This window comes from Bombina bombina, chromosome 1 (assembly GCF_027579735.1).
Source record: "Bombina bombina isolate aBomBom1 chromosome 1, aBomBom1.pri, whole genome shotgun sequence".
Taxonomy (NCBI): domain Eukaryota; kingdom Metazoa; phylum Chordata; class Amphibia; order Anura; family Bombinatoridae; genus Bombina; species Bombina bombina.
The window spans coordinates 741878077-741902890 of NC_069499.1; the positions used below are offsets into that span (position 1 = coordinate 741878077).

A 24814-nucleotide genomic window follows, 5' to 3' on the forward strand; every position below is an offset into this window, starting at 1 on the left:
CCAAGGTAAATATTCCAAAATATTTTTCTACCTAAAATCCCAAAGATTATAAAAGGTGAATTCTGTAGAAAAATACTTAAAATGCCTAACCTTTAGAATGAAGACTACAAACATTTTTTATTTAAAAACTACATCCTAGCTTTAGGACCCCCTCCATCTAGATGGCTAACGCAGGCCACATGCCGCACAGTGTGGTTCTTCCAATTGCAAATGGTTGAGGTATATTTCCAGCTGAGTCAACAGTCACAGATTGCCAATACAACTCCACAAAAAGCACAATATCTATTTATATCCCATCCCACAATATATTACATTGTGCTTATGAATGAACAGGGGGGCGGGGGTTATGCCTTGAAACACAAATATGGTACCTTTCTTTCTACACATACTTCTGCATAGTTATGTGGAGTACTGACTGGAATTTTATCTGCACAAATAAATGTAACCTTTCACATACAGTCCTATATCTGATCATATGCCTAATCCCTTGTGAATATAGGAGTTCAATTTAAAGTTATGGCGAATTGCCTTTAATTATACAATATTCTGCAAAACATATGTTATCTCAAACTAGTTAAGACAAAAAAAGCTTGACAAAACCACTAAGCAGCTTGCAGAGCTAAACCCCAACATGTTTATAACAAAGGCAAATAATTTAAATCAGCATCCTAAACATTTTTAAGAATATATCTTAATGAAGCAAATTTGAAAAATGTGTCACTAAAAGTATTTTTCATCTAAATAGTATGTTATTAAAAATGTGAAAGCATCAGTATGTGGGACTTAAAAAAAAAAGTTTTACAACTAGAAATTAGTGCTTTGTTTTTTGATTAATTAATGTTCCTGTGTAAATCAACTTTGTGGAATGTGTCCCTATCAACTAGTGAGAAATAAAGTCCCAGGACCCAGATGTACAAAATCAAGCACTTCCTATTAGTTCCATAAATTTAAACGGCTTTTACTTAAAGGGACAGTATACACTCATTTTCATATAACTGCATGTAATAGACACTACTATAAAGAATAAGATGCACAGATACCGATATAAAAATCCAGTATAAAACTGTTTAAAAACTTACTTAGAAGCTCTCAGTTTAGCTCTGTTGAAAAGATAGTTGGAAAGCCCACTGCAAGTGGGAAATAAGACACTCCCCCTCCCCCTTATTTTGCATATGAAAAGACCCTTTACACAAACAGGAGCAAGCTAGAGTAGGTATACATAAGTATTCTCATAAAACTTTGGGGCTTGGTTAGGAGTCTGAAAATCAGAGCAATGTTATTTAAAAATAAGCAAAACTATACATTTATTTTAAAAAAAAAACTTTATGGGCTATATAAATAGATCATCTACAAAACATTTATGCAAAGAAAAAATGAGTGTATAATGCCCTTTAAAGGGACATGATACTGAAATGTTGAAGCACTTGAAAGTGACGTAGCATAGCTGTAAAAAGCAGACTAGAAATATCACCAGAACAGCTCTATGTGTAAAAGAAAGATATTTCACCTCACAATTTCCTCAGTGGACATTCCTTTGCAAAGGGACTTTAAAGGGACAGTATACTATAAAAAAGTTTTTCCTTTATGTGTTTCCAATTACTTTTTTTTACCAACTGCAGAGTATAAAATGTATGAGATTTGCTTTTTAAGGTTTATTTGTGTACATCAAATAGCTGATTTTGTGTTTTGAGGCCACAACCTAATAAAATGGGTTGAGCTTGCAGTTATAATCTGATCTCATTACTTTATCACATTGTGTACATATTCCTGCTTCTTTATCTTATATCTGTCACAAACCAACCACCAATACTTGGAGAACAATGGAAAATTAACATTTTTTACTTTATCTCTTCTATACCCCAATGGGAGTGTAATTTCTTCTACTGGCTGTGTTTACACAGTTTGGCCTTAAGGCCAAAAACTTTCAGGATAGGTGGGGATACCACTATTTCAAATGCCAATATAAGGGTAATAGAAATACTTGTAAAATATTTAATACACTACAGCAGGTAAAGTGGATCACTGGGAACAAATTAAAGGGGAGACATTTTTAGAGTAAACTGTCCCTTTAATCAGCCAATCGGAATGCTAATCCCAGGACTTGCAAGGAACATTTGCTGCACATTATGTTTTGTTTCCTTCTTCAGTTAATGGAAGTTTAGTACAAAATCATGAGATCACAGTAATGCAAAGTTTGATCAGCACTAATAAAGTTTTTCTTTTTTTACCATGCAGCTGACAGTAGCTGACGAATAACTTTTCACAAAGCACTTACTAGAATATCTTCCTTTTTACATACAGATGTTCAAGTAATATTTTCTTGTAAACTTTTTACAATTATGCCCAATCACTTTCAAGTGGTTTAGCACATGGTTGTCATATTATATCCCTTTAACCTTTTTCGCTAAAAGAATACATTTTGACAGGTTTATCAGCTGCTCTTTCATAGATATCGTAGAAACGTAGGATGCCTCTTTAATCTTGATTTTTGGCTTAGGCCACATGAATATAATTGCAATATTTGATCAATCCATTTGGATGGGTAAGGGGGGTATGTAGATAGCTGTGCAGTGATCAATTATTTTTTTCCAAAATATCTGATACATTTTAAAAAGCATAACAATGTACATGCAAGTACATGTGAGTTTACAGCCTTGTGCACCTGCAACTAAAGCAAACTTTTAAATTACTGTAAAAAGAGATATAAAAACGGCATTCTTATCTGCTGTACACTTCCTGTGAGAAAAACTGCAACTTCTATTTTTTTAAATCACAGGAAAACCATTAAAACATGTAATGTGTAATAAGTTTTAGACATAACAGGAAAATTGAATGTACATCTAATTAAAAAAAATATCCAATACAGACGGAGCTTTCTGCAAATAACAATAGACAGCTATGTAAATATCACCTGAAGGTCAGTTATAGTGATTTGCTCTAAATATCATTTCTGAAAGCTTGGAGACTACATTAACTAATAATTGTACAATTTTATTTAAAGGGCCATTATAGTGATAAAATGACATGCTGTCATTTGTTAAAGCATGTAATTACTAGCGACGCTGCCAGCATGTCATTTTATCACTAGAAGACAAAAAAGCAGACGCTATTCAATTAAATACTGATCTCATTTAACGAGATCAGATAGAGCACACATTAAATAATGTGTATTTGTGTACTTCATTAGCAAACAAGTGCTGAAAATTGCCGCCACAAGCTGCATTCGGCTCTTTTGCAAATCCAAATCTTTGTGTGTTGCACTTTTACAAGAGGAAATTGCCGCGAGGGGGGGGTCATTTTCAGCATTCATTTGCTAGTTAAGTACACGAATACACTCACACTTCTAATTTTAAACAACTTTCCAATTCACTTCTATTATCTAAATGTGCACTGTCTATTACTATGCACACTTTCTGAGGCACCAGATCCTACTGAGCATGTGCAAGATTTCAGTGTATATGTGCATGCATTTTGTGATTGGCTGATGGCTGTCACATGACGCAGTGAGAGGAAAAACAGAATTTATGCTTACCTGATAAATTACTTTCTCCAACGGTGTGTCCGGTCCACAGCGTCATCCTTACTTGTGGGAATATCTCTTCCCCAACAGGAAATGGCAAAGATTCCCAGCAAAGCTGGCCATATAGTCCCTCCTAGGCTCCGCCCACCCCAGTCATTCGACCGACGGACAGGAGGAAAAAAATAGGAGAAACCATAGGGTGTCGTGGTGACTGTAGTTAAAGAAAATAATTCATCGGACCTGATTAAAAAACCAGGGCGGGCCGTGGACCGGACACACCGTTGGAGAAAGTAATTTATCAGGTAAGCATAAATTCTGTTTTCTCCAACATTGGTGTGTCCGGTCCACGGCATCATCCTTACTTGTGGGAACCAATACCAAAGCTTTAGGACACGTATGAAGGGAGGGAGCAAATCAGGTCACCTAAACAGAAGGCACCACGGCTTGCAAAACCTTTCTCCCAAAAAAAGCCTCCGAAGAAGCAAAAGTATCAAATTTGTAAAATTTGGCAAAAGTGTGCAGTGAAGACCAAGTCGCTGCCTTACATATCTGATCAACAGAAGCCTTGTTCTTGAAGGCCCATGTGGAAGCTACAGCCCTAGTGGAGTGAGCTGCGATTCTTTCAGGAGGCTGCCGTCCGGCAGTCTCATAAGCCAATCGGATGATGCTTTTAAGCCAAAAGGAAAGAGAGGTAGAAGTTGCTTTTTGACCTCTCCTTTTACCAGAATAGACGACAAACAGAGAAGAAGTTTGTCTGAACTCTTTTGTAGCTTCTAAGTAGAACTTTAGAGCACGGACTACATCTAAATTGTGTAGCAAACGTTCCTTCTTTGAAACTGGATTCGGACATAAAGAAGGTACAACTATCTCCTGATTAATATTTTTGTTGGAAACAACCTTTGGTAGAAAAAAAGGCTTAGTACGCAGAACAACCTTATCTGAATGGAACACCAGATAGGGTGGAGTACACTGTAGAGCAGATAACTCAGAAACTCTTCTAGTAGAAGAAATAGCAACCAAAAACAAAACTTTCCAAGATAACAACTTAATATCTATGGAATGTAAAGGTTCAAACGGAACCCCTTGAAGAACTGAAAGAACTAGATTTAAACTCCAGGGAGGAGTCAAAGGTCTGTAAACAGGCTTGATCCTAACCAAAGCCGGAACAAATGCTTGAACATCTGGCACAACTGCCAGTCGTTTGTGTAGTAGGACAGATAAAGCAGAAATCTGTCCCTTTAGAGAACTCGCAGATAATCCTTTATCCAAACCTTCTTGTAGAAAGGAAAGAATCCTAGGAATCTTTATCTTATTCCATGGGAATCCCTTGGATTCACACCAGCAGATATATCTTTTCCATATTTTATGGTAAATCTTTCTAGTTACCGGTTTTCTGGCTTGAACCAGAGTATCTATCACGGAATCTGAAAACCCACGCTTTGATAGAATCAAGCGTTAAATCTCCAAGCCGTCAGCTGGAGGGAGACCAGATTTGGATGTTCGAATGGACCCTGAACAAGAAGGTCCTGTCTCAAAGGTAGCTTCCATGGTGGAACCGATGACATATTCACCAGGTCTGCATACCAAGTCCTGCATGGCCACGCAGGAGCTATCAAGATTACCGAGGCCCTCTCCTGTTTGATCCTGGCTACCAGCCTGGGAATGAGAGGAAACGGTGGAAACACATAAGCTAGGTTGAAGGTCCAAGGCGCTACTAGTGCATCCACTAGAGTCACCTTGGGATCCCTGGATCTGGACCCGTAGCAAGGAACCTTGAAGTTCTGACGAGACGCCATCAGATCCATATCTGGAATGCCCCATAGTTGCGTCAACAGGGCAAAGATCTCCGGGTGGAGTTCCCACTCCCCCGGATGGAATGTCTGACGACTCAAATAATCCGCTTCCCAGTTTTCCACACCTGGAATGTGGATCGCAGATAGGTGGCAGGAGTGATTCTCCGCCCATTGTATTATTTCGGTCACTTCTTTCATCGCCAGGGAACTCCTTGTTCCCCCCTGATGATTGAGATACGCAACAGTCGTCATGTTGTCTGATTGGAATCTTATGAATCTGGCCTTTGCTAGCTGAGGCCAAGCCCTGAGAGCATTGAATATCACTCTTAGTTCCAGAATGTTTATCGGGAGAAGAGACTCTTCCCGAGACCACAGTCCCTGAGCTTTCAGGGATTCCCAGACCGCGCCCCAGCCCACTAGGCTGGCGTCGGTCGTGACGATGACCCACTCTGGACTGCGGAAGCTCATTCCCTGGGATAGGTGATCCTGGGTTAGCCACCAACGGAGTGAGTCTCTGGTCTTCTGATCTACTTGAATCACTGGAGACAAGTCTGTATAGTCCCCATTCCACTGTTTCAGCATGCACAGTTGTAATGGTCTTAGATGAATTCGCGCAAAAGGAACTATGTCCATTGCTGCAACCATCAAACCTACTACTTCCATGCACTGAGCTACGGAAGGACGAGGAATAGAATGAAGAACTTGACAAGCGTTTAGAAGTTTTGACTTTCTGACTTCTGTCAAGAAAATCCTCATTTCTAAGGAATCTATTATTGTCCCCAAGAAGGGAACTCTTGTCGACGGAGACAGGGAACTTTTTTCTATGTTCACCTTCCATCCGTGAGATCTGAGAAAGGCCAGAACGATGTCTGAGTGAGCCTTTGCCTTTGAAAGAGACGACGCTTGTACTAGAATGTCGTCCAAGTACGGTACTACTGCAATGCCCCTTGGTCTTAGAACCGCTAGAAGGGATCCGAGTACCTTTGTGAAAATCCTTGGAGCAGTGGCTAACCCGAATGGGAGTGCCACAAACTGGTAATGTTTGTCCAGAAAGGCGAACCTTAGGAACTGATGATGTTCTTTATGGATAGGGATATGTAGATACGCATCCTTTAGATCCACGGTAGTCATAAATTGACCATCCTGAATTGTGGGTAGAATCGTTCGAATGATTTCCATCTTGAACGATGGTACTCTGAGAAATTTGTTTAGGATCTTTAAATCCAGGATTGGTCTGAAAGTTCCCTCTTTTTTAGGAACTACAAACAGATTTGAGTAAAATCCCATTCCTTGTTCCGCCGTTGGAACTGGGTGTATCACCCCCATCTTTAACAGGTCTTCTACACAATGTAAGAATGGCTGTCTCTTTATTTGGTTTGAGGATAAGTGAGACATGTGGAACCTTTCCCTTGGGGGTAGTTCCTTGAATTCCAGAAGATAACCCTGAGAAACTATTTCTAGCGTCCAGGGATCCTGAACATCTCTTGCCCAAGCCTGAGCAAAGAGAGAGAGTCTGCCCCCCACTAGATCCGGTCCCGGATCGGGGGCTACTCCTTCATGCTGTTTTGTTAGCAGCGGCAGGCTTCTTGGACTGCTTACCCTTGTTCCAGCCTTGCATCGGTTTCCAGGCTGGTTTGGTCTGTGAGGTATTACCCTCTTGCTTAGAGGATGCAGAATTAGAGCCCGGTCCGTTCCTGAAATTACGAAAGGAACGAAAATTAGACTTATTCTTGGCTTTGAAAGGCCTATCTTGTGGGAGGGCGTGGCCCTTTCCCCCAGTGATGTCTGAGATAATCTCTTTCAATTCTGGCCCAAAGAGAGTTTTACCCTTGAAGGGGATATTAAGCAATTTTGTCTTGGATGATACATCTGCTGACCAAGACTTTAGCCAAAGCGCTCTGCGCGCCACAATTGCAAACCCTGAATTTTTCGCAGCTAATCTAGCTATTTGCAAAGCGGCATCTAAAATAAAGGAGTTAGCCAACTTAAGTGCATGAACTCTGTCCATAACCTCCTCATATGGAGTCTCTCTACTGAGCGACTTTTCTAGTTCCTCGAACCAGAACCACGCTGCTGTAGTGACAGGAACAATGCACGAAATGGGTTGAAGAAGGTAACCTTGCTGTATAAAAATCTTTTTAAGCAAACCCTCCAATTTTTTATCCATAGGATCTTTGAAAACACAATTATCCTCGATAGGAATAGTAGTGCGCTTGTTTAGAGTAGAAACTGCCCCCTCAACCTTAGGGACTGTCTGCCATAAGTCCTTTCTGGGGTCGATCATAGGAAATCATTTCTTAAATATAGGAGGGGGAACAAAAAGGTATGCCGGGCTTCTCCCATTCCTTATTCACTATGTCCGCCACCCGCTTGGGTATAGGAAAAGCGTCGGGGTGCACCGGAACCTCTAGGAACTTGTCCATCTTGCATAATTTTTCTGGAATGACCAGGTTGTCACAATCATCCAGAGTAGATAACACCTCCTTAAGCAGTGCGCGGAGATGTTCTAATTTAAATTTAAATGTCACAACATCAGGTTCAGCCTGTTGGGAAATTTTTCCTGAATCTGAAATTTCCCCATCTGACAAAACCTCCCTCATGGCCCCTTCAGATTGGTGTGAGGGTATGACAGAACAATTATCATCAGCGCCCTCCTGCTCTTCAGTGTTTAAAACAGAGCAATCGCGCTTTCTCTGATATGCAGGCATTTTGGATAAAATATTTGCTATGGAGTTATCCATTACAGCCGTCAATTGTTGCATGGTAATAAGCATTGGCGCGCTAGAAGTACTAGGGGCCTCCTGCGTGGGCAAAACTGGTGTAGACAAAGAAGGAGATGATGTAGAACCATGTCTACTCCCTTCATCTGAAGAATCATCTTGGGCAACTTCATTATCTGTGACAGTACTGTCCTTACTTTGTTTGGACGCTTTGGCACAATTATCACATAATTTAGAAGGGGGAGACACATTGACTTTCATACATATAGAACATAGCTTATCTGAAGGCACAGACATGTTAAACAGGCTTAAACTTGTCAGTAAAACACAAAAACCGTTTTAAAACAAAACCGTTACTGTCTCTTTAAATTTTAAACAGAGCACACTTTATTACTGAATATGTGAAAAAATATGAAGGAATTGTTCAAAATTTACCAAAATTTCACCACAGTGTCTTAAAGCATTAAAAGTAGTATTGCACACCAATTTTCAGAGCTTTAACCCTTAAAATAACGAAACCGGAGCCGGTTACAGTTTTAACCCCTCTACAGTCCCAGCTACAGCCTTTGCTGCGACTCTACCAAGCCCAGAGGGGAATACGATACCAAATGACGCCTTCTAGGAACTTTTCCAACCATTTTCAGGTCCTCACACATGCATCTGCATGTCTTGCTCTCAAAAACAACTGCGCAGTAATGGCGCGAAAATGAGGCGCACCCTACAACTGGAAAGGCCCTTCCTGACTGGAAAAGGTGTCTAACATAGTGCCTGAAGTTAAAAAACGTTCCCCAAGTTTATAAATGTGAAAAACCAGCATAAACATGTATAAAATGCCCAAATAAAGCAATCGATTTTGCCCATAAAAGTGTCTACCAGTTTTATAGCCCATATTAAGCCCTTTATTCTGCTTGAGACTAAGAAAATGGCTTACCGGTCCCCATGAGGGGAAATGACAGCCTTCCAGCATTACACAGTCTTGTTAGAAATATGGCTAGTCATACCTTAAGCAGAAAAGTCTGCTAACTGTTTCCCCCAACTGAAGTTACTTCATCTCAACAGTCCTATGTGGAAACAGCAAAGGATTTTAGTTACTGTCTGCTAAAATCATCTTCCTCTCACAAACAGAATTCTTCATCTTTTTCTGTTTCAGAGTAAATAGTACATACCAGCACTATTTTAAAATAACAAACTCTTGATAGTAGAATAAAAAACTACAACTAAACACCACATACTCTTAACCATCTCCGTGGAGATGTTGCCTGTGCAACGGCAAAGAGAATGACTGGGGTGGGCGGAGCCTAGGAGGGACTATATGGCCAGCTTTGCTGGGACTCTTTGCCATTTCCTGTTGGGGAAGAGATATTCCCACAAGTAAGGATGACGCCGTGGACCGGACACACCAATGTTGGAGAAATAGTGCTAACCTTAAAACTTGCCAGAAGGAAATTTACTACTCATTTGACAGTAAAACTAAGTGCTTTTGCATTGTCTTTTTACTAAGCATTCATTGATTTTGTCATTTTACTGTGTGTAGTGGTTCTTTAAACCTGTAGTGGAATGCTAAAAAGAAAAGTCTCTATGCTCCGCCAAACTGAACTCAACAGGAGCAACACAATAGTAATTTAAAGGGACATGAAAGACAAAATTAAACTTTAATGTATCAGATAGAGCTAGGGTGCCAACTTTTTTTGCAGAAAATAAGGGATGCTAAAGAACCAATACATTTCACACAGGAAATCAACAAATTATACAGTAGCTACTGGGGGGGGGAACTTTTACAATTTGATGCAGATTGGTACAACAACATTCTTCATACAAATTTCATTCACAAGAGACATTATCATTTATTTGTATAGTGAAGCAAAGTTCTGTAGCCTATAATAATAATATATACATTCAACAACTTTCTGCAAATCTGAATTCTAGTTTTCATTTAAAAAGGGACATGACACCCAAAATTAATCTTTTGTGATTCAGATAGAGTATACAATTTCAAACAACTTTCCAATGTGATTATTCTCTATTATTTTATTTGTTGTCTTTGCATCCTTTGTTAAAAAGTATACTTTGGTAGGCTCAGGAGCGAGCTGCTGATTGGTGGCTGCACTTATATGCCTCTTGTGATTGGCTTACTGATGTGTTTAGCCAGCTTCCAGTAGTGCATTGCTGCTCCTTCAACAAAGATTACAAAGTGCATGAAGCAAAATTGATAAAAGAAATAAATTGGAAATTTGTTTCCAAATATATTGATCATGAAAGCAAACAAATTGAGTTTCATGTCTCTTAAAGGCACGGTGGAAATTAAGTCCCAGACTTGTTACTAAAATCCATAAAAAATATTAACTAAATAAGAGTACAATATTGAGATTTTATATGTTGCCAAAAAAAAGGTAGAAACATATTCTAGCAGATAAATAAGGAAGTCTGAAAGACTAAAAAAAAAAATTGGGGCAAATAAGGAAGTCTTGGCAACCCTAAAAAGCAATTTTAGGGGGCTTTTCAATGTATATCTATTGTCAAATTAATGTTGTTCACTTGGTATCCTTTGTTGAAAAGAATATGTATGTAGGTATGTAGGTTCAGGAGGAGCAATGCACTATTGGGAGCTAGCTGTACATTGTTGGCTACAGATATATGCCTCTTGTCATTGGCTCACCAGATGTGTTCAGTTAGGTTGCAGCAGTGGTCAACAAATCTGTTTAAAATTTAGAAGCCAGGAAGATTTAGGAGCTAGACCTATTTCAAGAGCCAGACAGTGCTATTTGTATTTAGATATATGGAGAATACCCCAAAAATTTAGGAGCCAGGAGTAAAATTATAGGAGCCAATGGCCCCCTGGCTCTTGGGGTTGTCAAGCCCTGGTCTAACTAGGCATTGTATCCATCTGCAGATGTTCAGTTAAACACACAGAGGTATGCAAGAAAATGTGCAGTAATAAACTATTTCCTTTTTGCACTTATGTCCCAAGACATATTTATAGGTAGCCTCTATTCTATTGAAAACCTTAAAAATGCCTTCCTGTAAAGGCTTAACTAACTAATTACACATAGTAGCATGCACAAATCTACCCAAGAAAGGCCATTTAAATCTAAGGGGTTTTAATGTCCTCTTTTCTTTCTTACATCCAAAAGACCTTTTAACTTCTACCTGCTTAGACAAACTTAAAATGTAGGCGTTATTTATTTTTTAAAAAAGGGGTGTGCATTATATTATTTTTCTTTTATACTTGTGGGGAACATCACTTTCCACCAACAGAACTGAGGAGGTTGTGTTTGTCAGGCAAACAGTTCTACCCCTAGGGATGAGTTGTGCACAAACTTGCACTTCCTCTTAATTCCAAAAATCTATTTAAACTTTTTTTACACCTCGCAGGAATTAAAAAAAAAAAAAAAAATGTTTTACATATTTAAAATTAGTGTTATTTCAAATTAATGGCATTTATATTAGATTAATTGTCCTTTAAAACCATTAGCTCCAAGACAAAAGGCGCAATAAAACGTTTAGAAATGTACTGCTTCCCGGAAACTTCAGATAGGCGCTAGGCTAGGATAAGGGTAAATGCATACAAATGTCTAGATATATACACAGCTTTTCAGATTTGATCATCTCCAGGTTAAAAAAAAACAACCTTTAATTACTACACAACTAGCGTCCCATACTTATAAGTGCAATTCTGACAACAGCTAATAATTTGACAATATGACAGGAGGAATATAACAACCATTCATTCTGGCAGAAATCTCTCTGCTTCCTCTGATGTGCCTGCCAAATATTATTATACTCCCACTAAAACTGGACAATTGAAAGCCCTTTACTGTTAACCACATGATTAACACTTCACTTTACTAGGATTCTACAATCATTTGAGATCATATAAGCTGACCTGAAAATCGAGTTCTTGATAAAATAAAAAATATTGCTTTCTCTGTACTCTAAGTTGAGTAGCATTACAATTTATGTTCCAAAAGTGTGCCCAGAACACTATATTAATAACCCTGCTTGATTTATGGCATAAGAAGCAATGCTATTGCTAATTATGCAAAGAGATTGCAAGACAAGGAGGTACGTTTGAGAAATACACATACTGGCTAGGGAAAGGAGCAATGAATAAAGAGTACAGAGTGAATAGGGAGGTCGAGTGTATATAGGAAGGTAATGAGGGGGTTGAGCAGTGTTGAGAATCAATAGATGAGGAAGACAATGGTCAACAGAACAAGGTTCCAAGCAACTGAATGCTACAGAATAGCTTGGAAGTTACTTATACTCAATACCAGAAAAGATAAAATCACTTGGCCCACCTAGGTTGCCTTGGTGCACAGACAAGAAGTGATCTTTAGCTGGACTTTTTTTTTTTTTTTTTTCTTTTTTTTTGGTAGAAGAGCCACAAGTCTATTTTTAGTATCAGTTCTTTACTTTTGAATATGTGTGTGTGTGTGTGTGTTTAGAGCACTGTATATAGTTTCTGCAAAAGGGGAAAAAGATGGTATAAAAAAACAAGACTGCAGTCATTGTATACATGATTTGTATGTGAGTGTAGGTGTGAAATAATAATTATAAAAAAAAATATATATATATATATATATATATATATATATATATATATATATATATCACACACACACATAATATTGTTTAGTAAACAACTGCTAGGGCACTTAGTTATTAAGTTTGGGAATGCACAACACACCGAGCTTCCATAATGAAGTGCAGAGAACAAAGTAAACACAAAAGCCAGACACAAGGTATATTATTAGACTGCACACCTTTCATTCCCATGGTCACCAAATAAAAAAATGAGTAAGTACCATTTAGGGCATCAGTGCCTGAAATGAACAAATCAGACTGTACGCAGTGGTGTTCCAGTACATACTGTATATGTAAATAAACATTCTGGGTGTAAAAAGTAACCACTGTATTTTTAATGAACACAGCTTATAATAATGGAAAGTTAATTATATAACTCAGTCAGCTGTATTAACTATTTCCTAATTCTTATCATTTGCATACTAAATATAAAAGTGTTACCAGTTCACTTGAAATATGACGGCCTGTCATACTTTCCAATTACACAGAGCCAAATAAGGCTTACAGCAAATTCTGGCCAGACAGTAAACATGTAAAGCTGAGAAAGGCCTCAGGTAGTTACTGACATGTACATCCATAAATTATTACTGAGCAGGATGAAAACCTTGCCATTTAGGATGAAGTGTCTCACTTGTTTATTCATATGGAGACTGCCATAGCATCCCTAACAATAAAGGTGTGCTAGCAGCAAGAAATAAATGCAGCCTTAAAGGGGACAGTATACACCAGTTTTCATTTAACTACATGTAACAAACACTACTATAAAGAATAATATGTACAGGTACTGAAAAAAAATCCAGTATAAAACCTTTAAAAATAAATAAATAAACTTACTTAGAAGCTTCCAATTTAGCACTGCTGATGAGGTTAGGCTGGGACACCCAGTGAAAGGGGCTGAGAGCAGGCCCTCCACTCCCCTGTATATGAAAAGACCCATTATACAAACAGAGGCAATCTGAAGTCTGTATACATCAGAATACATCTAAAACTTTAGGGCTTGGTTAAGAGTCTGAAAATCAGCACAATGTTATATAAAAATAAGCAACTATTATATAAAAAAAAAAAAACACATCCAGAAGGGCTATATAAATGAATCATCTACAAAACATTTATGCAAAGAAAAATCTAGTGTAGTTTGTCCCTTTAACATATGCGTACATCTTCTCTAAATACTTTACAAATGTGTCCACTTACCAAAAAAAAATAAAAAAAAATACACCAACTGTTCTCTGTGGCTGAATAAAACATGGTACACTACTTTTGCATATGTATAAGTCCATATTATCAATAGACCAGAAGGGAAGAGGCGTACATATGATATTCAGTCATTCTGACAATTTTCTTTTTTTTTTTTTTTTTTGGGAGGTGGGGGGGAAACAAGGAACGGGGAACAGGAACAAATCCAAAATAAAGGCAAAAACAACATTCCCTGCAGCATTCCAAAAGACAATCCTGGCTCTCTCAATTTCCAAATTAAATTTCAGAAATAAATACATGTAGACATATTGATTATATTAATGTATAAAATATATTTATATACATAAACAAACTTCGGAGCCATAGGAAAGGGCTACCTACATAGGCCTATATTATACAAGGATGCAACAAATCCCAAGACATAAAATAATGACTCCTAAAATAGCAAATTTGACTTTTTATTGTATTACACACATCTATTTTTAAATCCCATTCCTTTCAACCTGAAAAACTGCAGCTAACTCTTCTATATTATATCCTATTGATTTACATATAAAATGTGTCAGCCTCTGCATTATACATTTCAAATAAAAAATTTAAAAGCAACTCAAATCTTAGAATTTCTAAAACGCTAGAATTTTTCAAAGTCAATAAATTCTTTGTTGGCTTCACAAATTCCCAGTAGCTTTGGCTCCTAAATTCTCCACATGTAATTCTATACTGGCAAATGATGCATGATGTTCAGTCTAACAGCAGACTCAAAATTCTATATAAAAAGGCAAAAAAGCATGAAAACAGCCATATCATAAAAAGTGTGACCATTTATTTGTGTTCAAAAAGAATTCAAAATCTTGCAATTTAAAAAAAACTTTTTAGCATTCCACTGAAGGGGACACATATCTGCAAAGACAACTAAGAGTAAAGCTTACTCCCAGTCCTATTTTAGCAGTCAAAAAGTATTTGCTTGTGTCTGTCTGTGTTGTGACAGTACCCGAGACTTAAATTAATGCCTTAACCACTCTGCATTTCTGAACAATTCAGTCATGCATTTTTGTTATTGTTGAATGTGGTGCGAAATGGCCCTGCATGGGCCCAAGTCCTTGGTGGTCCCTCAAGTATTCCGGCTAAAAAGGCATTTCCTTTGTTCCGAAAGAGAATACAGTCCTATAGGTCATTCAGAATTGACAATAAAAGTTGCAGCAGCCTTGGGAGGGAGATGAGGATGGAAACAAAAAGGATAAAATGTTTTAGGGACGAGCACATTAGCTACCATTTCCTATGGCTAGCAACTAACAGACATATTAGGACTTACAGGTTCCCTTTAACGCACAGACTTACACACAAAGAACACCACACATATTGGGAATGTGTTCCATATAAGAGGCAAAACAGACGCAAAAAAAAAAAGCAATTACAGGAAACCGTGCACAACAGGAAAAATAAGAGGCTAACAATTTTAGGGTTAGAAATAAATTAGAGTCGCCAACACCTTTAGCAGATTTTATTTTGTCGTTCTGTAGGATAGAGTAACCTTATACAACCATAAGAATTTATGTGGAAATTAAACTTTGTTTTTGTGATGTTTCCATTTGGGCATTTATTTAGATTTTTTTTTAAAATGGGGGAAAAAAACCCCCATATATAATCAATGAAATGCTGAAAAAGTTAAGTTGAAAGGGTACTTTGTCCACACAGAACTGTATCTTTTTTAAAAAAAATCTGATTAATTTTCTATGCCTTAAAATGCTCTATGTTTAGTGAATGAAATCAGCAGGAGTAAAGCCACAAATGCAGACAAGTAACGAACAGAAATGTATTTACAAGGCTCAATTGATGCATTATAAGCAGGGATGACTGCATCAGACTTTCCAGTGCTCGTCCCTGGTATGAAGAAAATGGTCCAAAATACTACCAAAAATGTGAACTGCTCTTTCAGATTAGGATTTCCTGAACAAAAAAAAAAAAAAATGGACACTATATTCATCCACAGCTAACAGCATCCATTTCCCAGGTGCTTTAAGAAGTTGTAGACTGTAAAAAGGTAATCCATTAAAAAAAATTATATATATATATATATATATATATATATACACACACACACAATATGACAACATACCTGTAATGTTATTTTTCAATTAATAAACAATGGTGAAAAAAAACACAAGCTGGCTAATGATTAATATATTCACATTGTAATACTATAAATGACTTACAGCAGGCCTCAACAAATATGTGGAGACGTGGCTCCTAATATTCTATGTTTTTATTTTTTGGTTCTTCTACAATCCTAACTGGGAAAAACAGGGAGATTTAGTATCTTGATCCAAAGTTTGACGTAGTATTGTCATTTTTTTTTATTACATATAACAGGAAGCGATGTGGCAAGCAGAGATTGTGAGGCGCGTTGACAGAGGTCTGTATGACTTGTTAGGATTGGAACATAACGTTTGGCAGCTTATTACACACGTCAAGCCAATTGTCTACGACCTGCTTTAAAGTCTCAGACCCAAAATGATCTCTGGCATTAGATCCAAGATATAATTACATTTTGTAACAAGTATTTTTAAAGACTTTATTAAGAGTCTTCCACCTCACTACAGTTTTGCTAGCAAACAGATTCAATAGTCTTTCTCCTAAGTTGTATACTTGGGGCTCCATTTAATATTCTAATTCTCCTACATTTGCACCTATAAATACGCTGTCGTAATTTTTCTCCTATTTATCAATGCAAAATACGTCTAAAATTAAGCAAATATGACTGCAAAATTCTCCCACTCTATTCTCTCTCGCTAAAGCAGTGTTTTTCAACCAGTGTGCCGTGGCACACTAGTGTGCCGTGAGAGATCCTCAGGTGTGCCACGGCAGACTGACAACAGTGTGACATATTTTTTAAACTTTGCTTGTTTTTTACTCCCAGTGCAGGGGTAGTTTGTAGGAGGCATGGCATAACAGCACAATACATACAATATGTGTGTGTTTGTGTGTATGTGTATATATATATATATGCTGTATTAGGCTACAATGTGTGATTTTTTTAACATTTTGGGATGGTGGTGTGCCACAGGATTTTTTAATGTAAAAAAGTGTGCCACGGCAAAAAAAAGGTTAAAAATCACTGCGCTAAAGCACACGTGCGCCAAATAAGGCTTCAAAAAAAAAAAAAAAAAAAACTTTTTCGGTTGTATTTTTAGAAATACGCCTCACTAAATTGCCAAAATTCAGATTTATCATTATTTTGCGCCTAAGGAGAACCTAAAATTCTCTTCCAAATACTAGAGTTCTCCATAACCAGTGTGGAGAACATTGAATTTATTCCTTTATTTTCCTGGGAGAAGATTGAGTTTTTCTTAATTTTGGCAAGGTGCTGTGAAAATCGTCTAAATATTAAAAACTACTCAACAGTGCGTAAAATGAGCCTGAAAATTGAATTTTTTTTTTAACTAAGTATATTACCTTTTTTTACAATGATGAATGTGAATAAAACAATTTTTATTTTATATATTATTTTTATAAATAAATATAGGATTTCAATATATTGGTGTCCTATTCATTACGATCTGTGAACCAATAGTAGATTATCAGTATAAAGCTAGCAATGTAAGACATGTAGCACAAGTAACATTTTTGAATATCTATTGGAGTCAAAAGGTCTGCAGGGGGGGGGTGGAAGGAGATAAAGGTATTCTTGTTTAAAACAAGTGTTTTTATTATTATTGTAGCAATGTAAAAAATATTATATATATATATATATATATATATATATATATATATATATATATATATATATATATATATATATATATATATATATATATATATATAGAGAGAGAGATTTATCATTAATCCGCTGCATCTTGACCTTGGAAATTAGCGTTAAAATACTACCGGTTTTATGATAAATATTGGCGCACATGTGCGCCTCTCCAAAGGCGAGCTGTGGAGAACTGAAAGTCGTATTTCAAAAAATGATAACTAGAGCCCTTAGGGGGTTGATTTATCAAAGGCTTTCGCCAGCCTTTGAGCCCCTACGGCTGCAGGTTCTCACAGGAGAACCTGCTCACCATATTTAACCAACAGTGGTCATCAGACCGCTGCTTTCCTAACCTTTCGCCACCTGTAAGGTGGCGAAATTCAATCTCCGCGGTCTAGTCCGATCGGGGGGGATTGACAGCTCCTGCCCGCGCGTAATTGGCTGTCCTCGGGCGGGATTGCACGCGAGCACAAAATAGTGCTTGTGTGCAATGGTAAATTCCTCCAGGAAAAATGAATCCTGCCAGAGGAGAGCTGCGGCGCCCCTGTCCACCGCAGCCTGATATATCTAGCCCTTAGCAATGCTGACCATAGTACAGTTTCAGGGCATGACCTCTTGTTCCAAAACAGTCACTTTTTTTTTTTAAAACAATTCTCTTCTATGCAACTCCTCTAACTAAACTTGAGGAAGATTGACATCAGTGACAACCAGTCTCTGCATATGCCCAAGCAAGCAAAAACACACATATATAATATATATATATATATATATATATATATATATATATATATATATATATATATATATATATATATATATACATATATACACATACACACACACACACATATATACATATATATATATATATATATATATATATATATATATATATATATACACACACACACATATATATATATATATATATATATATATATTTATTTTTTTTCCATTAAACAGATGGTTGAAACCTATGTTCCCGCTGGCAACATAAATTATTGAACAGTGCAATGATCCAAGTGTGAGCAAGAAAACAAATCTTGTTTGTTTAGCTATAGGCTTAGCAGTCTACAGGGAAAGCCTTTTAACTGACACGGGGTGGGAACACCTATCAGGAAGTTGGAAGATTTATAGCAAAACAGATCCATTGAAACATTTAATAGAAAAAAAAAACCACAAATACATTTGAGAACCCCATGAAAATTTCAAGTACATTTTTCTATGTTGCTAGGGACAACCCCACATTTAAACAGTCCCTTAGGAAATTACAAATTATTCTGAAACTTTTTGAACACTGATAAATGTGTGGTAATTTGAACCTATTCATCTAAAACATAACAGTGAAAAAGAATATTCTAAAATGGGGAGACTCGAAGAATTTAGCAAGCAGTCCCATGTTAAAGGGGAAAAATAAAAAAGGAAAGAAAACACCTGGGAAGAAAAAAAAAAAAAAAAAAAAAAAAGGTTTCTTTCTCCCCCACCCTGCAGATCAGCTTGTCTTCATTTGCATTACCATCTCCAAACAAAGGAGATTAAGATTTCCTGTAACCATTCTTTTCAGAGGTCTGTAATTGCATTTGAAATTTACCCTAAAGCTAAACAAAATCTTGTCACAAAATACCACTCTCCTGGGGACAGAGAAGAAAAGAACTTTAAAAAAAAAAGTACAAATGGCATAATTAAAACAATGTTTGCAATGAAATCATTCCCACAATATTGCTCTCCCTCTGCTCCTAGACCTAGTTCCATGTGCATTTTTCTCATTCTGAAGTTACAAATATTTCTGTGTGCCTCAGATCAAATTTCGCTTGTAGAAAATTCAGCCTCCCTAAGTTGGACAGACAAAGAGGAAGGGGGGAGGGTTGTGAGCAACCTTTAGGGGGGCACCTAGTGGAGGGCCAAAAAGCACTGACAGTTATATAAAGTGAACAAAGAGGGTCAGCTAAAGATCACAGCTCCCAGCAGCAAAACACACTTTAATGTTTGCAACATATTTCTGGCCTTGTGGCATGATATATAATGAAACAGAATACCCAGGCTGGAAGAGGGATCTACGGCTAACAAAGTTGATGCAATTGTCAACTTCAGCATTTAATTTAAAGCATTTGTTAAATACTTAAAAAGAATGTATAAATACATAAACATGCATACACATATACATTCTAAAGAACTGAAACATGCTTAAAATGATATGAACACATTTAAAGCATTTTTTATCTGTAGTATGTAGCCTTTGAAGTCAGATAGCTTGCCCTTTTCACCCTCAAAAATTGTTAGACCAAGCACAAGACAAAGAATATAAGCTGACAAAAATGTTACATCAAACACTAGGATAGTTCACTTGGCTACAGAAATAAACATTTACCAAACCGTAGGAGTAAACCGATATGATGAATATGGAAAATCTCTTCAGGAACTGGAGAAATGAATTCACTTTTGGACAGTATATGTATATATACACCACATACGCATATACTGTACATACAAATGCATAAAAAAAATACATTAACATTACAATGTACGTTATACAATATAGCTTGCCCCCATTCCCAATAATGGGTCAAGTAAGTTACTTGGCTACAGTGTACTTTACAATACAAAAAGGTTTGTTAACACACATATTGCTAATTTGCATGCAAATTGAGCCTATTACAAGAAGATATTGGTACATTAGTCAAGATAATGGCTTGTCAAGGTCCAAACAAATTTATAAATTAGTAACCATGACATATAGCACATTTCTATACAGTTTATCTGTACATAAATCAATGCAGCAGTACTTTTAGCTTCTACATCCCTTGTGAGACTTTTTCAAGACTAAAACATAAATCTTAGCTAAACACTATGACAACATAAAACAAGTGTTTTTTCACATTATGTTTTTGTGAAAGTTTCAACACATAAAACGGCAATATATAAATTGACTTCTGTTGGGTTCTTAATATTTTGGCCAATTTACCCATGTGATGCATTTTATAAATAGTATATATATATATATATATATATATATTATATTATATATATATATATATATATATATATATATATATATACACACACATACACTCCAAAATGTCTGCAGAATAAGTCACAAAGAGATACTATTTGAAAATTGTTATGCAGCCCCCACAAAAATATATTTATCCAAGTTGTTACGAGAAGAAATCTCATTGACATATGGAACCTCGACCACTACTGCGATTGTTTTGTGTTTTGCTATCTTCTCAGTGGCACAGCTGTGGCACTTAATAGAAGATTGTCCTGCAGTTTAACCCTTTCACACCTGGCAACAATACTCCATTAACATGTTCACTACCGAACCATTGCACCATGATTGCCTAAAAATACTGTGGGTGCAACGCGTTGCAACATTATCTGGCAACCAATAGGTTAATGGTGGTTTCTATGGCACCCGATAAGCAAACAAAAAAAACTTACTCAAGAAAACTAGTTTTCATTTTTTTTTACACTGCATCCAAATCTTTTGTACTCAGCCAGGTTAAAGCAGCATTTACAGTGAAGGTAACGACCCCTCACTGATCACATACTACTGATCCGCAGAGCTTGCAGTCTAAAGAGATTACTAAGATTCTAGCGATGGGTGTCCCATTTCGTCTCTGCCCAATTCTCCTTCTCTGGACCCTTGCTAAAAAGATGATTGTACTATAGCCATATGCACGTTTAACCATTCGGCTGCCAGAAAAGACTGCAATGAATTGCACAATAAAGCTTTCTCTGGGAGTCGTCGGGTAAATTAACCCCTGTGGGACTGTTTCCTACTAGAAGTCAGCTCCCTCAATTACTAAACCCAACTCACCATTGATCTCCTGGTTAGGGGCATCGTTCTGGTTGAAACCTTTCGCTATATAAAGTCTCCGGACCTCCGAACAACTTTTAGACTTGAGATCAGCCCAGGCTGGAGAGATGCAGCACACAGCCAGAGTGGCCAGCAGCATGGGGGTCCTCCAGACCATATTGAAAGAGGACAAAGGAGGCAATAAGAATCGGTGTGCAGATAGGAGGAGAGTCAGCTGGGGATCCGGGAGTGCACTCGCAGCCTCCTGTGTGGGGTCTCCTGTACGCTGGGGTCTCCGGTACGCTGGGGCTCTCCGGCAGCCTGCTGTCTGGGAGTCCGCCTCGCACACTCAAGTTTTCAGAGTGACTGTACCGCCCGTGGCTCGGCCCTTTGCTGCCGCCTCCCGAATGATTGGCCGCCGGCCCGAGCTAGGCTATCTCCTCCTTCGGGCAGCGCTGCAGTGTGTGTGGGGACCTGGCACAGGGGCAAGAAGGGCGCTGGGGAAAACCTGGAGCCGGGAGCGCATGTGCAGAGTGGGAGGGAGAGGAACTGGAGCCGGCATGGAATGCGGGACTGGAGGGAGGGGCCAGGGAGGAGAAAGCGCCATTAACCCTTTCGAGAAGTGACTGACTGAGGGTGGGCTCGCCACATACTGAGCATTGAGCAAGCACCTGACTGAGAAGCTAACCTTAGCCAAGACTGAGTCACTGCATGGCACCTTTAACCCCTTAGGAATCTGACTGAGGGTGGGCTCGACGGGATATGCTGGACTTCACCTTTAACCCCTTAAAATCTAGCTGAAAGAGGCTTACATCAAGCTGAGCGACAGGACAGCAATTTTACCCCCTAAGGAATGTAGCTGAATATGTCTCAACCCAAAATAAATGCTAGATTGACCCCTTTGGTGACCAGACTGACTGACGATGGACCCAGCATTGAGTGTCCAAACTGCACATTTATCAGTGGTCCACAGCCCAATGACACTTTTCGCTCTAAATATAGTCACAAACACGTATACTCAGATATTCAGTAATATATCTATGCACATTACAGTATCCTTAGGAGCTGTGGGATAATGGGGAATGCACCCATGTAGTTACTCAAATAGGGTTTTACTCGTAAGCATTAAAGGGACACGAAACCCAACATCTTCTGTCATGATTCAGATGGAACTTTTAAACAAGTTTCCAATTTACTTCTATTATCTAATTTGCTTCATTCTCTTGGTATTCTTTGTTGAAAAGCCTGCCTAGTTAGGCTCAGGAGCAGCAATGCACTACTGTTTGCTGCTGATTGGTGGCCACACATATATGCCTCTTTTCATTGGCTCATCTGATGCGTTCAGCTGGCTCCAAGAAGTGCATTGTTGGTTATTCAACAAAGGATAGCAATATAATTAAACAAATTCGATAATAAAAGTAAATTGGAAAGTTGCTTCAAATTGCTCAATATGAATCATGAAAGAAACAATAGGGATTGTAAATGATTAATGGACCGTGCCCTTACCCATAAAGAGTGTGGCGTGTGCATTGATAGTCTGAACATTGGTTTACGTCCACTTGCAGAGTTAGCTCTAAACTTTATGCTTCGTCAATGAACTGTTAGGCACCAATCAAACCCCAGTTCTCTTGGGAATTCTGCTAGAAATCAAGGTGTTTAACCCCTTCCCAACCTTAGGCTGTTCCATGCCTGCGCTGGGCTTTTGCGCCGTTAGGACGGCATGGAACGTCCTAGGCGTTTGGCTGTACTGAAGTCAACAACGCTTCCTGAAAGGGATTGTGGTTTTAGAGAGATGTTAATGGACATTAAACAGTATATAAATAATGATGTATCCAAACCAAAGAATAGTAAGCAGATATTGTGTAAATCAGAGGTCGATAAATCCATTTAAAACTTAGGAGCCAGTAAGAATATTTAGAAACCAGGCATACTTTTAGGAGCCAGATATTGGGATTTGCATAAAGCTATATGGACAATAACCCCAAAAGTTAGGAGCAAGGGTTACAATTCTAGGAGTACCTAAAATAAAAAATATAGTCGCTGAGAAGCGCAAAACTGCTGTGGAAAGTAGAAGATGCAATACAAATCTAAAATAGATTGCAGATGCACCAATGGTTAATAAAATATGTCAATTTAAAGAATATATTCATTGTGAAAATAATCACACAGATAATATCATAAATAAGTTTATATGTATAGATAAAAACAAACAATACAATGACAAGAATGTGACTGGTCACTTACACATGTAAATAAAATGCTCAATAAAATACCATAGTAAAAGTCTGTTTGGTTTTTCTAAAAGTCTGTGGTGAATAGTAAAAAACTGCTCACAGTTTGCTAATATACTTTAGCCTGTTTGCAGGTGAAATGCGTTGATGGCACTATACTGAATTTTACAAGAAGTGTATAAAGTCCATGGGACACTCTGTGCAGAGTTAACATTAAACACTAAACAAGTTCTGCATTTGATTCCCTCACAGTTTGACTGTGCAACTCAGCCGAGAATTGGGAACCTTGATTGTGTGACCACCCTACGTGACACACAGAATACCCGGAACCTCAATGGAACCCTCACAGAGCGCAGACAGCAAAAGGATACGGCATCTCCCACTGCAAGTGTGGTGTCTGGTGAATGAAAGGTATTATCCAAAGCGGGGAGTAAGGTATGTTACCAGCACAGCCGTGCAAGCTTGGCTACTGAGGAGGTTGGATGTCAAAGTCGTGACTGTTTAGAGGTAAAACTATATAACAACAGTCACGTAGATTTACCTGAACTTTTTTCTGCTATAGAAGTAGCAGTTAATGTGATAAACCGGAACTGTCAGAAACACTGAATATAGGTGGTACTTGACCCTAAAGTATAATAGCAAACTGTGAGCAGTTTTTGACTATTCACCACAGACTTTTAGAAAAACCAAACAGACTTTTACTATGGTATTTTATTAAGCATTTTATTTACATGTGTGACCGGTCACATTCTTGTCATTGTATTGTTTTTTTTTTCTATACATATAAACTTATTTATGATATTATCAGTGTGATTATTTTCACGGTAAATATATTCTTTAAAGGGATAATCAACACCAGAATTTTTGTTGTTTAAAAAGATAGATAATCCCTTAATTACCAATTCCCCAGTTTTGCATAATCAACACAGTTATAATTATACACGTTTTACCTCTGTAATTACCTTGTATCTAAGCCTCAGCAGACTGCCCCCTTATTTCAGTTATTTTGGCAGACTTGCAGTTTAGCCAATCAGAGCTGTCTCCATGGTAAATTAATGTGCATGAGCTCAAGGTTATCTATATGAAACACATGAATTTATGCCCTCTTGTGGTGAAAAACTATCAAAATGCATTTAGATTAGAGGTGGCCTTCAAGGTCTAAGAAATTATAATATGAACCTCCTAGGTTTAGCTTTCAACTAAGAATACCAAAAGAACA

General features: G+C 37.7%; 1 protein-coding gene across 1 annotated transcript in view; it reads right to left on the minus strand.

The window, feature by feature from the left end:
• GPC4 (glypican 4) overlaps positions 1-21873 on the minus strand; it is a 214228-nt gene extending 192355 nt beyond the window's left edge. Inside the window, exon 1 of the mRNA XM_053699263.1 lies at positions 21386-21873. Within this exon, the coding sequence (XP_053555238.1) occupies positions 21386-21542 (157 nt within the window). The 5' untranslated portion in view covers positions 21543-21873. The remainder of the gene's footprint in view (positions 1-21385) is intronic.
• Positions 21874-24814: the final 2941 nt, after the last annotated feature.